Source organism: Colletotrichum destructivum, chromosome 6, assembly GCF_034447905.1.
Source record: "Colletotrichum destructivum chromosome 6, complete sequence".
Taxonomy (NCBI): Eukaryota; Fungi; Ascomycota; class Sordariomycetes; order Glomerellales; family Glomerellaceae; genus Colletotrichum; species Colletotrichum destructivum.
In genome coordinates this window covers 1701434-1717169 of record NC_085901.1, presented here as the reverse complement: position 1 = coordinate 1717169, position 15736 = coordinate 1701434, and the positions used below count along the sequence as shown (strand labels likewise).

The 15736-nt window shown below is 53.5% G+C and overlaps 6 protein-coding genes across 6 annotated transcripts; 3 read left to right on the top strand and 3 right to left on the bottom strand.

Moving 5' to 3' along the window:
- Positions 1–3288: 3288 nt before the first annotated feature.
- On the top strand, positions 3289–4602 carry CDEST_09712 (Putative serine/threonine-protein kinase, active; the record flags this gene model as incomplete). Its single annotated transcript, XM_062925871.1, has 1 exon — positions 3289–4602. The coding sequence occupies one exon, from the start codon at positions 3289–3291 to the stop codon at positions 4600–4602; it is 1314 nt and encodes a 437-aa protein (XP_062781922.1).
- Positions 4603–4864: 262 nt separating this feature from the next.
- CDEST_09711 (Putative ureohydrolase) lies at positions 4865–5896 on the bottom strand. Its single transcript, XM_062925870.1, has one exon. The coding sequence runs from the start codon at positions 5848–5850 to the stop codon at positions 4960–4962; it is 891 nt and encodes a 296-aa protein (XP_062781921.1). The 5' UTR covers positions 5851–5896; the 3' UTR covers positions 4865–4959.
- Positions 5897–7069: 1173 nt separating this feature from the next.
- Positions 7070–8584, bottom strand: CDEST_09710 (Putative metallopeptidase, catalytic domain superfamily; the record flags this gene model as incomplete). Its single annotated transcript, XM_062925869.1, has 3 exons — positions 8236–8584; positions 7729–8176; positions 7070–7643 (listed from the first exon to the last, which is right to left on the bottom strand). Exons 1-3 carry the CDS (start codon positions 8561–8563, stop codon positions 7070–7072), a joined length of 1350 nt encoding a protein of 449 aa, XP_062781920.1. The 5' UTR covers positions 8564–8584.
- A 671-nt stretch (positions 8585–9255) lies between these two features.
- Positions 9256–10330, bottom strand: CDEST_09709 (uncharacterized protein). The gene has a single exon (XM_062925868.1). The coding sequence runs from the start codon at positions 10100–10102 to the stop codon at positions 9728–9730; it is 375 nt and encodes a 124-aa protein (XP_062781919.1). The 5' UTR covers positions 10103–10330; the 3' UTR covers positions 9256–9727.
- Positions 10331–12203: 1873 nt separating this feature from the next.
- CDEST_09708 (uncharacterized protein) lies at positions 12204–13833 on the top strand (the record flags this gene model as incomplete). The annotated part of the gene is made up of 5 exons (XM_062925867.1): positions 12204–12653; positions 12710–12795; positions 12859–13045; positions 13102–13272; positions 13337–13833. The coding sequence occupies exons 1-5, from the start codon at positions 12587–12589 to the stop codon at positions 13831–13833; spliced, it is 1008 nt and encodes a 335-aa protein (XP_062781918.1). The 5' UTR covers positions 12204–12586.
- A 522-nt stretch (positions 13834–14355) lies between these two features.
- Positions 14356–15589, top strand: CDEST_09707 (Putative alpha/beta hydrolase-1). The gene has a single exon (XM_062925866.1). The coding sequence runs from the start codon at positions 14440–14442 to the stop codon at positions 15430–15432; it is 993 nt and encodes a 330-aa protein (XP_062781917.1). The 5' UTR covers positions 14356–14439; the 3' UTR covers positions 15433–15589.
- The last annotated feature ends 147 nt before the right edge of the window (positions 15590–15736 follow it).

The following is a 15736-nucleotide window of genomic DNA, read 5'->3' as shown; positions in this document are numbered from 1 at the left end:
CAACGCTTTCTTTCGTCTTTACTACCTATCCGGTCTTTTGACCTCTTGATAGCTGAAGATTTATGATCTTGCTCCTTATTCTTTTCTTCTTCTTTCTATTTTCTTTCATTTCATTTCATTTTTGAATCCTAGACTTTCCAACTATCAAGCTATTCACACAAGTTCACTACATTGTTTCATGGCTTCTGCGCGCTCCTCCTTCTCTACCTCCTTCAAACCCTCCCCGATATCTGAATTAAGGATTTTTTCGCCTGAAGTATTCCATGATGAGAAGTTCAAAGCTGGATAACTGCAATGGCAGTGACCATTGACGTTGTAAGTCGCCGTTAAACCCTGTGGACCAGGTGTTCGGCAGCGTACCGGCTCATATGGAATTTACCGCATCTAATTTGTTTTGATGTTATCTTGCGATCAGGCCATCCTACAGATTGCTAATGAGAGCGTATGAATTCAAAATATAATCATTAATCATGGCTCAGGCAAAAATGAATGACACACACTGCCCACGTCGAAAAGCATTGATGCATCCAACATGTAGCTTAGGGGTCAAGACGCGGGTCCAAGGCCACACGGCAGAATACATCTTCTGGTTCTCAGCAACGTAGGTCAATATATCACGGCAGTCTTGTCCAGAGTATGATATGGTCCCAAAAGAGACATGTCATATACCCCGCGTCTCTTCTCAGACAGATGAGTCTCCCCCGAGGCTCATCTCACGCCAGTTTGAAATCAAGTGCGTCAACACAACAGGCGTCAGCAACTGTCAAAATCATGAACGTTCTGATGTCGTCCGCCGTCGCCGCTTTCTCCGTGAAAGAAGACCCGCAAATCCTCACCGAAGAGTCTGGGCCGAATCGGGGATGGATACTGTAAAAGCCATAGGCTCGGAATCGCCTCCGGGGGTGCCCTACATGGCGAGAAAATTGGTGGGCGAGAGGACGTTTTGGCGGTCCCGGAGGAGTATCGTCTAGTTTACGAAAGTCAGCTCCTGGTGTTTCTCGCGAGTGTCCCTTCTAGACCGACTTCTTCAGCTCGAATATCGTAGCGGAGGCACACCCCGCGTCCCGGAAGCTGGATGTCCACACGCAAGGGGTTACCCGGATGCCCTAGAGACGAAGCAATCGCTGAATACCTGTATCACGGACAGACTTCGAACCATCGGCAATTTCGGCAAAATTGGCTTCGAGTCATGTCGTCGAGCCCAAGCTTTTGGGTTAAAGCTTAGCTGTGAGTCTGTTCTCACAGGGCTGGGTCTGGACGGAGGCGACATTGGAGCTTGGGGCTCTTTGCATAGGGCAGTTCAAACAGTCTTAATTCCATCCGCCATGCAAGCCCCCATTGAGTTTCGCTACATGCACAATGCGGCTGTCTATGGTCCAGAGGAACGGAGAAGCTGTTCCTCAGCGCGCTCGTTTCGATTCGCGAAATGACATACGAGAGTTGCGGGGCGAAACTGAGGAATATTGATGGCGAAAGCTATTCCGAACATCGGCGTTCGCTTCTTTCACACACACACACAGAGTGTGAGAGACAGAGAGAGAGAGAGAGAGAGAGAGAGAGAAAGAAACTTCCAGCGCGCCCCCATTGGTCTCTTCTTTTTCGTCTGTATCGCTGATTTGCCTGCCGAAGAGTCGCGGATAGATGCCGAACCATGCATTCGACCAACAAACAGAGTCATGGCACCAGCTGTTTGGAGAAGAGTAACCCCAACCCCGGGTCCATGGCTCCGGACGTTTGCCGCATTCGGGAGTTGCTGCGGCGGCCCCTCTCTCTTGCAAGGGCACTTCGCGGCCAAGCCGAGCGAACTCAGCTGAAAAGATGAGGGGGCCCAAAGAGACAAGATTATTGTTGGACATCCGAGCACAACGCAATCGCGGACACACGACCCTCCCAGGCCCCAGAGCCCCTCCCGAAGCGGGAGTCGAGATCCACTGACACGTCGGCAGACATCGAGAGAGTCACTTAAAATAACGGCGTGGCGCCAGGGGGGAGAGACCGGGGAAGGCTAATTGACACTAATTATAAGTACATGCTGATAGAGAATCCCAGGAGCAGCATGTGGATTGGCAGATGGCCTGGGAAGCCCATGACATCACGCTCATCCTGGGCATGCAAAAAGGGGGTAAAGGCGCCTTGGCGGTTGACGAGCGTTCTGGTCCTGGGCGAAGTGACGGAAGGTTTCCCTACGGCCATGCATGCCATGGGGCTGATGATGAGGAGGGATATCCCTCTCTGTCTCGTCTCACACCCACACAGCACATCGACCTTAATCTGACCTCTCCCCCCCTCTCCCCCTCTTCTCTCTTCGGCCTACCCACCATCTCCTCGCCCGAAAGAGGAGCGACTGAGGTCATCCCGAGGTTGCGAGCGTCTAGGATTACCGCCCATTATCCGGTCTCAAAACATGTTGTGTGCCTCGTCTGCCGCGTGTGCGCGTTTCCCCCTTTCGGTCTCACACCTCCTCCCCCCCCCCCCCATCCGAAAGCAGCGGAGAGCAAGATTGGGGTCAGTTTTGCCATGTTGATTGGTCTCTACCACGCCCCCTCCTTCTTGGCCCAGGTACCTCCGGATCAACCTTGCATGGATTCGGGAGAGACTGCTTTCATTTCACCAACAAACCAACGGTCAATCAACGAGCTAACCCATACATACATACATACATCTATCTTGCCATCGGAGATGCACGAGCCAAAACCAGGAAAGAGACTTGGTGTCGCCGAGCTTGGGGCGCACGCTTGCCGTGGCTGCCCTTCCCTGCCCTTGGCCCGCGCCATGTTTGCGGAGCCGACACCACCACCACCACCACCTCCACCACCGCATAGAACGTCGGCCCAGCCCAGCCGAGGAAGCTAGCGGCCCGTTTCAGCGGCTGAGCAGACGGGAAATCTCAGAAGAAGCCTGTTTCCGGTGGGGGTGGGAGGTCTCTTATGACGGGGATGGCTGAAGTACGTGTCGCCCCCATCTGGCGGTGTGTGGGTGTGTATGTGTGTAAGTGTGTGTGTGTGTGTGTGTGTGTGTGTGTGTGTGACACTGACAACATTGGACGTGATCGCGTAGCTTTTTTGTCTCCTCTCTACCAGGCTCTCCCCTCCTTGCCAAACTTGGAAGTTCGGTTCACACAACCTCCATGTATGAACCGCGTGCCTCTGGCCGCAACTGGCCTTCTTGGCGGCTTGTCTTTATTAGATGAGAAGGGGAGCCCGCCTCTGCGAGTGACGGATGAAAGCCTCCCTCCCCATTCACAAGCATCGCCTTTCTCGAGTCAACTCAGCGCAATCAGGTTTGCAGATGACGATGAAAGGTCGCAACTGGAGCCCCGTGGGGACTCGTCGGAGGGGACTCAAGTCGTTCGCCGCCCGGCTGACCCTTCGGTTCCTCGCGGTTGCGTCCATCGTCGTCATGTACCACCTCATCGAGCTACATCTCCGCTATCGAGAGGCCATGCGCGCCAAGTATCTCCCAACACAGTTCGATTCTCTGTCGGACTACGACGAGGCGACGCTCGCCAGCACAGGATGGGACGCCGACTCGTACACGGAAAACACGGAGCGCAGCACGCTGCTCGACAACAGGCAACACTGGAAGAAACTCGGAAAGGGCCGCGAAGGCGAGACTTTTACTTTCAACAACACCGTCATCAAGGTCTACAACGAGGAAACAACCCCGTTCCGCAACTGTATGCAGGACACCAGAGCATCGCCGACGAGATGGCCGACCGAGATCCCGGCCAGTCTGATCATGGGAGGGCACAGGGACGGCTCAACCCCGCCCAACGACGATCCCTACAGAGAACTCTTCGTCCCTGTCAAGGACTACTTCCTCACCACCATCACGGACCCCTCGCAGCCTCCTAAATGGCACCTGGTCACGCCGTTTCTCAAGTCGGGCACCCTGAAGAAGCTCGCAAAGACGCTCCACGCCGCCTCGGACGGCTCGCCCACGTATCGCGAGCTGGACCAGATGTTCCGGCCGTCCTTCGAGTCCCTCCTCTCGGCCCTCGACAACCTACACATGGCGCACAACCTCTGCCACGACGACGTCAAGCTCGACAACATCTTCGTCGCCTCCGAGAGCGACCCGAGGCGGTGGAAGCTCGGCGACCTCGGCAACGCCCGCGAGCCCGACCACCCGTACCACCTCACGCCCCTCTGGACCGCCGACACGCCGCAGCTGCGCGACTGCCGCGCCAACGACGCACTCCGCCTGACCAAGGCATACCTGCAGTTCCTCCGCCGCTCCGGCAGGAACCCGGACGAATTCGACGACGCCCTGATGCGCGGCGTCGATACGCTCAGCAGGCTCTACTGGACCATCGCGCGCGCCTCGCCCCCGGTCTCGGCGGCGCAGATATGGCAGCTCTCCGGCGTCTACCCGCCGCAGCTGGAGGGAGCGGAGCAGACGCCGTGGTTGACGATGCAGCCGGCCGGTGTCAAGGAGTCCCGCGGGTGGGCCCCGGCGGCGGAGGCCGTCTTTGGCTGGCGGTGGTCGCTCCGGAACGCGGTGAAGAGCGAGTTGAGGGTCGGCGCCAAGGAGAACATGGGCAGGTTCTTTGGACTGACACGGATTCTGGGCATCCCCGTCGCCGCATGTCAAGCCGCCTGACGGCATCCTGTGATGTGATGCTCGGGGACTGGTAAGGGAGTTTGGTGAGGGTTTTAACGGCGTTTGGTGAAAGAGCCCCCCTTTTGGCTGACACGGCGATACCAATGGACTTTTTTTATGCAATCTGGTCTACCAAAACAGCTCCTTGGCGATTATCTTGTGATGCGAATCAAGGGTATCACCCAGAAAGATCACACCTTGCGTTCGTGTGTATTGGCGCTAATTAACAACAAGAGACATCGCATGTATTCGCCAGCTTTTGCGTTTACAGGACCAAAGCTACAGGTCTATGTAAAAGATACACAAGAGGCCTCTCAAAGTTCGACAGACGCACTTTTGTCAGACCAGTGACTTGATTCATGAGTCCGTCGTCAGTACCCCACGGTCCTTGAGACCCTGCACAAACTGAAGAATGCCCTTGACGGCAAGTCTTGCAATCGTGTCTCCCCCCTCCAACCTCGCGTTGAAAGAACACACCACCAAACTCGTCGGCTCCGTCTTCTTCGGTATAGTCTCCAGACAGTTCATCAGATCCTGGCCATCCAAGCCTCCCGGGGAAGGCCAATCATTGACCCTCCCCAGAGACTCGTCCAAGACGTCCAGGTCCAAGTGAATATGCGTTTTTTCAAACCCCTTGCGATCCAGCAGAGTGCCCAGCTCCGCTCCAAAATCAACCTTCTTCTCAGCATTGCCCCAGACGACATCAATGCCGGCCTCCGTGACAGTCTTCCTCTGAGTCTCACTCACATCCCTCAACCCGCAGTACGCCACTCTGTCCAAGCTCACAGGGACGTGTCCCGGCACAGAACCCATGAGCCTGTGCCAGCTCAGCCCGCTCATCATCGACATCGCCATCGCGTCAAGATACCCGTTCTCGTTCGTGGACGGGGTATCCAAATCGTCGTGCGCGTCGATCCACAAGACTTTCAGGTCAGGGACAGACTCGTTCAGGCCGGCCGCCACGGCAGCGCTGGCGTAACAGTTGCCCGACAAGACGAGCGGGAACGAATCGACAGATACCGCGCTGGAGATGGCCGCGGAAATGCGGCGAATCACCTCGAAAGTCCTTCCAATCTCGCCCTCGAAGTCGTCGACGGGACCGATGTTGACAAACTTGATGGGCGTGAGGGCCTCGAGTTTGTCGGCCAGGCCATGGGACAAAATGCGGAGAGGCCCGGAGCCGACGCGGTGGTCGTAGAGGCCGACGTGGTAGGGGGAGACGATGATCGTGACTGAAGTGTGAGGCATCGTGGCAGTTGAGAGTATTGAATCGATGTAGTGAACCTGGTGTACAGATGCATGGTAGAGAGGTCTGCTGGTGACTGGAATCCTGTCTTGAGTTGATGAATAAATAGGGTCTAACCCTCGCAACAGGATAATGGTGACCCGGATAAGACTGCAATCACCGTCGGATCGGACGTGCTCACCCCCAATCGCCTGACTAAGGCGCCGGGTGATCCGACCGTCGCCGGAACGTCACAGTGGAGAGGGCGAGTTTGAGAGAAGTGATTCTGCCGGGCAAAATGCTTGCCTTTGTGATAATGCAAGTACTAACTTCCTCGTAAAGAAAAGGCCTAGTTCCGTATTACCCCTGGCGATAGACCGCTGCGAGTTGTTTTGGCGTGCAACTCTATTCACCAGTGATGTATTCAAGAATCCGAAGACTCGGCTTGTCGGGGAGGGCATTCCACATCATCAAGATTGCTGTATTGCTATAAAGACACCGAGAGAGCCGATAAAGTAAAGACCTATCGACGAAATACCCGCTGGGCGAACTTGTGGTCGGATCCCGAACTCTCCTGGGCTTCGAACCAATATTGGTGCGATTCGAATCCTTCAGAGAGGTTATTAAGCCAGAGTTCAATCCTTGAGTCTCTGGATCTAACACAATGTCACGTTCGCTGGCGAACCACTAAGTATTTCGAGGTAGGCCACCCTCAGGTTTATGTCGAAGCCTGCTGACAAGGCAGGTTGATGCATGTGTTCTTGGACTTGGCCCATCAGGAACGAAACCTGTGCGAGCCAGTCACGGATGGAAACCAGACACTCTGCCCTGAATGCATACAGAAGACTTTTCCTGGACCAAAAAGATTGTTTTATTTTTTTTTCAATGGATGGATGGATGGATGGATGAAGTACTTCGACGCAGAGAAACCCCAAAGGCACAGTCTGGAGACAACATATTTGACCTCAACACCTCGCGAGTCGTCGCCATGTTCACCAGGGGACGTTTTCAAGGAACCTTCTGTACCCGTAGTTCTAAAATCAAAGACGGGTGTCTCGAAGAGGAGTCCGGTCTGGTCTATCACGGCGGGTACGCGTTGGCTGACGACTTTAAGGCTCGCACAGAGTGCACCTTACGCAACGCGACGAGACATCACTCGAGTCGGCATGATCAACCATTGGAGAAACCGCGGAACTCCCTCAGCAACATATTGATTACTAGAAAGAAACAGGTGCAAGAAATTCAGAACACAGCACCCGGCGGAGGCTGGCATCGCGCACCGGCCGGTACAACATCAGCAGCTCCCTCACCGACACCCTCCCCTCCCACCCAGCATTTCTTTGGGTCGTCCCTGCATGAATTGCCCGGACCGGGGCAGCAGTACCCGTACTTTTCCAAATCGAAGTTATGACAAGCGACAGGGGCGCTTGCAGCGGCCGTCGATGTCCGACCTTGTTCCCTGGGGAACATCCTGTCGAAGACTGCCCGGGGTAGGGTTTCTCGATCAGGCAGCGCATCGCCCCCGACGGGAATGGCAAGCGGCGGTCTAGACGCGCAGGGTATCTCGGATGTGGTGAAAGACCCTGCCTGCCTACGCAGCATATTGCCCTCATGCTTGGGTTTCGCAAAGTAGTCAGCCCTCGACAAAAGGGCGTCCAGCCTTCCCGAGAATAGGTTGCCCGTGTCTCTTTTCATGATTGTGCATGATGATAATTCGGGCGGTTCACCTCGTTCGGGGTTTGCGGTAACCTCCAATGCAAAGAACGCCATGTTTTGTGCGTTTCTGATTTTATCCTTACTCGAGAGGGTGGCACAGCTATTGCCGTATTAATAAAACCTTTTGGTTTAGAAGGCGGGGAAGAGAGAGAGAGAGAGAGAGAGAGAGAGAGATTTGTTCTTACCAGTCAGGGTGGTAGCAGAGAGGACTAGTATCTTCTGGGCGTGGCTTTGGATTTTTGACGTCGGTGCATCGTCTTGATTTGCCCACGATAGCACCCATGTGCTGCGACTCGTGAATTATAGTAAATGCTGAAGCGAGCATGGGTATTCTCTCAGACCGCCATATTCGCAACATCCTTTTGTAGGATGTACGCTCGAAAAACCTATCGCACAAGAGAAAGACATTGCCCCAGATACCATTGACCCCATGCTGGAGAGCGGAAGCAATGGTACCATCATTGCAGGCTTCATTTTCTTCGGCAGCGCACATATACGTCAGGCCCGTTGGACTGAAGTTTTTGTATTTCATATCATCGAGACGGTTTTGTTGCCCTGGTGGTTCCAGATTCTGAATAGGATCAAAGTTCCGCCGCTTTATTGCAGTTCTTGTGTCGGGATCAGAGTTACCCTCTTTTACCAGCCCATTAGCTAAAGATGTCAATAAAGCGCTTCACTGGGTTCCCACGTACCTCCGAGCCACATCCGGTAAGCTTCGGAATGCTCAGAACCTGGCCGCTCGAGTACTTTTGAAGCCGCAGAGGCCATTTCCCGAGCATTTCGTATAACATGCTCCAACGCAGCGATCTTTTCCTCGCTGCAGCCCCATTCGCTTCCCTTCTGTTGGTCGATAACGTAATAGCCGTCCAAAGCTCGTTTGTTGTGGGAATGTAAAGCTTCCTCCATGGAACGGATATGATGAGTGGAAAGGACATGACTCCACGCTCCATGCCCCAAAGACAGGATCAATAAAATGACTGAAACAAAATGAGCGAATGCTGGTATCATCGCGGAGAACATACGTGAAAGCGAATGTGGTGGGGGGTGGGCAGCACAAGAGCTACGGAGAACTATTGATTGCTGATCACACGGTACTTATGTGTGGTTTGGGTCATTGTCTTTCGTTTTCAATTCCATCATTACCCCCTGAACCCGACTCTGCCTCAGTGATAGATTATCAGAACTATTCATTACATTGATCCCAGGATCCGTTGGTTCCAACAGTGCGACCCATGCATATTTGCATACACATAGCATGTCTGTGAAGCACGGCTTATACGATTGTTAACAAGAAAACCTTAATCGATTCTTCTGTGGGCCGCTGCGATGGGCTGTGGCTTGGCGATCGACAACACGCAATTTTCCCTCTCAATGCGCCCGTCGGCCACGCCGGGAACAATTTGCGATCCTTTGCCATTTGCCCTTGGTAAGCAGACAAACCTTGTTGAGCTATTCCCCCCTATCTGGATGATTTTGTAATCGGTGATGGGTTTCTTACTCGCCCACTTTTGAGTTTTGGGCAGGCCGTTGCACCTGTTGCGAGTTGTTGTGATGTCGAACGGAGCAGCCAGCTCAACCAAGACAAGCACAGTCCCCCCCTCCTGTGTAGGGATACAACGTAGAGGATGAGCGTATTCCGCACTTCTCACAACCTTTTCAACTAAAGTACATTAAACCTGGCTGTGACTATAAACAACCAGCCAGTACTCCTCAGGGTTCAAGTCTGTGACACTGTGCCGAGCTAGAATTGTTGAATTGATCAAGGAGTATTGCCGAAAAGGGGGCCAACAATCGAACTTCATTTACTTGCGACGGCGAGTAAGGAGTTGCTTTGGTCGCTGGGATCCCTCGAGATCCAGAGGCTGAGTGGGATAACTATCAACTTCGCAAGTTGACAACAACTTCTTAGGAGTGTGAGTGACATAAGATCGGGAACGACACATGGATGAGAGCTCACTGGTGGTGTTGACTAGCTAGAGGGTGGAAGGTGTATCTGAGGTGTGGTGAAGTTGTAGGGCAATTGCCCGTGGACTATGCGCGTCAATCCATCAGCTTCTTAACATGTCCTAGAGACTATATACATCAAGAAAAATCTCAATTGCCGGACTAATTCTCGGGACGGGAAAAGATCGAAGGCGGTTGCATGCAAGTCCAGGAGCCGCATCCACACAGCTTTATGTCAACTCAACCCGCCAGGCTTTTCTTGGCGTTTTGAAAAGAAGCTGTTATCGCCTGCAACTGACTACGATTGTTGCAAGGCATCAAACGGGCTAACGTCAATGCTGTATTGGCGGATTTGGTCGTGGACTCGATGCCCGAAGAACCTGGATGCAGAGCTCCTGGGTCTGATGGCACACATTTCGGCGCACCGCAGAGGTGGAGCCAACGTGAAAAAGGAGTACCGGGTTTCAGGTGGGAGCTTGATGAGGTGGCGGCCGGCAGACTTATGGAGGTGGTTTCGTCCTCTCTCTCAGCTTCCCTCTCTGTCAATGCCGCTGCTACTGAAGAATGACAATTTTCGCCGAAATTGGTCCAGCTCAGCTTCCTTACTGTCACCATGCTGGAGTTCGCAGAGATCTCGAGGTCGTCCAAAGAAGGTGCATGCGCGGCTGTAACGTAAATTGAGCTGTGGATTTAGAGTCTGCTGGAATGAAGCATATCTCTAACTGTAGGCTTACGACTTCTGACATTCAAAGTGTTTAATCCAAGGTTGCAACCTGAATAGACTAAAAAGAAATTGTTCAAATAGGATCTCTCTTGATAAGACTTGACTTTATGCGGGGCGGTAGGGCTGTGACAGTTGTCGTCCGTGATTTGTGTTGTTGGCCTTTTCAATGGTTCTGGAGGTGGCGGGCGACGTTGTGACGGGGGGCCCGGTTTACAAAAGGTCGCCCCCAAGGAGCCAACGGAGATGACTAGGGGGCGACTTCTCGAGTGTCAAGTTCAGCTCCGGAATCACGAGATCTTGCAACCGATAGCTAACCCCTGCCGGCCAGCTCAGGTCATTTCGGACAGTCTAGCAAGAACTAAGAAAGAACGTTGCCGAATACGGTCCCGTTGGGATCTACATCCGCTGCCATTGACTTGAGTCTGACTATTGTTGCATACGTACGTGGGTGTAGTGTGTATTACGACGAAACCCCCGGATTCTCTGGCCACAATTGAGCTTTCCAGCTTTTCCCGTAGGCCCTTGTCCACCACGAACTCCTAGTGGAGTGATGGCGGCTTGGAGAGGAGAGGGGAAGGGAAAGCCCATCCCAAATCCTCGACCCGGTGTGTTTACAGGACTTGTCGCAGCTCACGCAACCTCAAGGGTGCCGCTGCCCGCCCAGGATTTGTACGTGATCGGATCGTCGATGAAGACGTGATAGGTGATGGGGCTCTTTGTTGGCCTCGGCCCAGAGTCCATCCTCGTTCGCCCAAAACGCTTGGGCCTCTTCCGTTCTCAAGGGCTAGTCAGGGCCAGGGTCAGAGTCAGGGTAAGTTGCGGGTGACGATGCATTGCAGTGCGGGCTCCAACCATCCAGCGGGAAGGTATTTGGTCATACCCGACTTGGGGAATGTTGACGTCTGGGGGAGAATCATCACATAGACACTGTGATTGATTGCACGTGTCGATGCGCAAAGTCTTTGATGTAGCCAACATCCAGACAACTTTGGTGCGACGCTAGATTCCGGTCAAGGCACGATCGACGTCTTTTGGCCATGAACTGGACCGAACACTCTCTTCTGTTGGTGTTGCGGCCAGGGTAAGTAAGGGATCCCAAAAGGCTCGGGAGGTGGATTCCGAAGAGACTGGGATGCTGGGTCCTTGAAACCATGGCCTCCCCCTGCCGCTGCCGAACCACACTGGATTAATCACCCAGACACTCTTGTGCAGTCAAGGAGGTTTGCCCACCTTCAGCCAGGGCGGACGAAACCCATGGATCTGGCTAGACGACCGCCAAGGTTGTGGCTCAGTGTTGTTCTCTTCCCTAGTACGCCCTCGTCTACAGATTCAAACGCGTTCCAGCTTTCTCAAGCATGCCATCATCACAGTCTTTTCCCGGCAACCGAGCGAACGTCAGAAAACAAAACAGTCCTCAGTGCTCATGGATAGAGTTGGGCTCGGCCGCCATATCAAACGAACCGCGCGTCGGGTCACCCAGAGGCAAGATGAACCACCACCACACCACCACACCACCTCGCCAGTATGCCGTGCTCGATGTGCCTCATAGGCCTGCCAGTCTCTCTGCCCAGTCCCGTCCGCCTGCTGTCTGGAACACGCAGGGGAACACGCAAAGAAGGGGGGGAGCCAAGATCAGCAGTAACCGACCGGCCAGTGACCGCCCACAAGTCATCGGTCTCCGAGAGCGCCATTGGGCCGTTTCCTGTCAGACCATGCCCGGCCAAGGCCATGCTTCCGGTGTTCGCTGCAGGTCCCCCGAACGCTAGTCTCGGTGCAGGACCCCCAATTCTGGAAAGGCTTCAGCGACGGCCTTCCTCAAAGACATGACGCTAGACTTGCAGTTCCGCGGGCCATCATTATGCCTGGGCGGACGGCATCAAAGCGGAATTGAATTACACGCTCTCTGACGAGCACGCAGCCCCCAAGTAATGTCTCGTACGCGAAGGAGCGGAGATCTGTCGAGCTCGCGTCCCCATTGAGTGGATATTAAATGGCAAATCCGGCATTACCCCTGGTGAGCGGTCCGTTGGCCGTGCCCATACATCGTGGTCCCGTCCATCATCCCCCCCTTCCCAGCGTCGCATGCCGCCTGGAGTCTTCAAGGCCCCTCCCGCTCGCCCCCTCGTCCCATCCCATCCCCATGTTTCTCGATGGGTTTTGAAAAAGAACGTTCACCCCTCGACCCATGACCTCTCGACTTCGCTCTCAACATATCCCATCAGCCCCATTTCACGAAGACAAAATGCTGGCGTTTACCAGAGCGCCGACGAGGATCCACATATAACAGAGGACGAGGACGGATATCGAGAACAGAGACGAGTGGATTCTCTCCGGTCTCAACGACTCCGTAGGGAGGTCACCCCAACCAGAGCACGATGGCTTCCGACCAGGAGAGGCAGAACAGCCTCATCATCACTGCATGCTTGTTCACGGGCATTTCAAGTGAGTTTGTCTTTGACTAAAAGTGCACATCAAATCAACACTGACGCAACATCTAGCAATCGTGGTGGTCGCTCGTACCTTCGTCCGGACTGTTGTGATCCGAAAGCCTGGCTTGGATGACTACGCTATGCTCGTTGCCACGGTGGGTTCGCCAACCTGTCTCCGATGTTCTTCCTGAACCCCCCCCCCGGCTGAGTTGCTTTAGGCTTTTACGCTGGCGTATCTAGCCGAGATCTTCATGGGCAAGGCCAACCACATCGGCTTCCCGAGGGATAGCCTGAGTATGGAGAACATGACCAACCTCCTCAAGATCACTCTGGCCATTGAAGTCAGTTACTATGTGTGCATCACGGCGATCAAGGTTTCCATATTGTGCATGTATCTCAGATTCGGTAGGCATCGAACCAATCAGCCCAGAAACATGTTTGTCAGCTAACATACGTCTCAGCCGTCACCAGATCGTTGAACGTTCTCTGCATTTGTACAATCGTGTTCCATTTTTTGTTCTTCTTCGTCTCCATCGGTGTCACCCTCTTCCAGTGTCAGCCACTCCACAAGATGTGGGACTTGACCCAGACCGTCGAGGGAGTGTGTATCAACACCACGGCCTTCTTCTACTGTAAGGACTGGCCTTTCGTTGCTGGAAATCATCTTGCTGACTGTAAGAAAAAAAAAAAAAAAAGTCACATCCGGCTTTAACATCGTGACCGACATCTGGATTCTCGTCCTCCCCGTCAAGACTCTTTCAGGCATTCTCCGGCCTCGCAGGGAGAAGATTGCACTCAGCATTATTTTCGGCGTCGGTTTGTTCGCCACGATCACCTCGGTCATTCGGCTCCATACCATCTACACCTACACCCTTGCCGAGGACGTCTTTCGCGAAAGCATCCTCGTCAACATCTGGTCCATGCTCGAGATCAACATTGGCATCATCTGTGCCAGCGTCCCCGCCCTGAAACCCCTTTTCACCCCCAAAGCCCTCAGGGAAGCAACGAACCGAAACAGGCGGGCTGGATATCAGTATCACAGCCAGGAAAGATCAGCCTTCAATTCGAATGGCTCAAAGTCCAGGGACGGTGCGTTCGACCTGGACCGAGTCGGCGAGCAAGCCAACTCTAAAACAATGTTTCAGAGCACATCCCGCAAATCAAGAAGCGAGGATAGTATACTACGTGTATAGCATAATCAACGGAATGGAAGCGTATGGCGTGGTCCTGTTTACTTTTTTCTTTCGGCCATTGTTCTGTCATAGCATGATGGCATAACTCCAACTTTCGCAATGGCACACGACTAACACCTACTAGAAGTCGGTCACCGACACATTTCTGGCCTCGGCATGCGGTAGTGACCGGAATTTGGCGAGGTGTGATACCGCGATGTGCTCCAGTGATCTGTCGGTGGACGTCTGTCTACGTTTAGCCGGTACAATTAGTTCTCTGCGGATCTAAACAACCCCTTCAACTAACAAACCTTCGTTCTCTGAAGCAGCTTCATCCTCATTCTGAAACGTTCTCCAGCAACAAGCACACAATATACCAGCATACTATGTAGTGTTTCATACCATGCTCACTTAACGAAAAGTCGTGGCTGAAGACAGTCATTCGTTGTGGCTGTGCCTCTCTTTTGTGCCCGTTTTCAGGGTTCTCAGCCTGGAATTCCAGGAAATATAACTTGAATCAACGCCACCTACTGTCGAGCTGAATCTGAACGCTCGTTTTTAACCCCTCATCTTACAAACGAGCATCATCTAGGAGGTCAAGTAACCCCAGAAACTCGTACGCCCACAATGCCCAATTTACCAACCTTGCTATTCATCCCGGGCTCCTGGCATAAGCCTTCGTGCTACGACAAGATCACTCGGATTCTACAGGAGAAGCACGGTTTGAGATGCATCTCTGTTACCCTCCCATCGACGACTGGGGACCCGGCTGCGACTTTTGGAGACGACGTCGATGCTGCACGCCAGGCGTTATCCCGTGAGACTGCACAAGGGCGCAATGTGGTGGTCATTGCTCATTCGTATGGAGGCATGGTCGGCAACAGCGTTATCAAGGGATTCGCGCCGCCAAGGGACGCTGCCAAGGGCAGCTCCGCCCCAGCAACATCCTCGACCCGTGCCGACCACAGGGACGCCCTATCGGAAGGCCATGTCATTGGGCTCATTCTCATAGCCTCCGGCTTCACCCTGACTGGGCTTGCTTTCATGGACCCGTTCTTCGGGCGTCCACCCCCCGGATGGCGCGTCAACAGCACGACAGGATACGCCGAGCTCGTTGCCGATCCCCGCAAGTTCTTTTACCACGACCTCCCCCCGGAAGAAGCAGAATTCTGGACCTCTCAGCTCACGACGCAAAGCCTCAAAGCCCTGTTCGAAGGGGGCGAGCACGCATACGCCGGATGGCAGGATGTGCCTGCCTGGTATATTGGTACCGTCCAAGATCAGGGATTGCCTGTGGTGGCGCAAAGGATGACAGTTGGCATGGCAAGAGAGATGGGCGCCAAGGTGGAACACAGAGAGCTCCAGACCAGCCATTCGCCGTTCTTGAGTCAACCGGAGAACACGGCCAGTATTGTGTTGGAGGCTGTGGAGGCATTTGCAGGGACGTCGATCGATGCCAAGCCAAGGAGGGGAGTAGGGACTGATGAGAGACTCCCAGTGCCTAGACTATGGCAGCCTTTGACATGGTTTCGTTTCGGTCTACCCTTGATCTTCGGCCGCATACTTGGGAGATCGTTTCTTGTTTTTGACTGGGGACGGAGGCTGTTCAGGCCCAAGTAGTAATCATGGCGGGCATGCAGATATGGCAACACAACAGATTCTCCTCTCAGCCATTTTAGGGAGATCATACTGTTCTATTCCAGCCTTCACACAGGTCTTGAGAAGCAGTTTTGCATCCCAGTCATTTCCTGGTTCCTTACTCGGCAAATCGTTTGGCATGTTACGTTAATACAACGGCAAAAAGAAGTGTTCGGCTACCTCTTCTTTCTTTCTTTCTTTCTTTCTTTCTTTCTTTTTTTTTTTTTTTCTTTTTTTTTTGATATGCTGAGAAGGCTTTCCAAGCACACCAACCCATACCATTGGA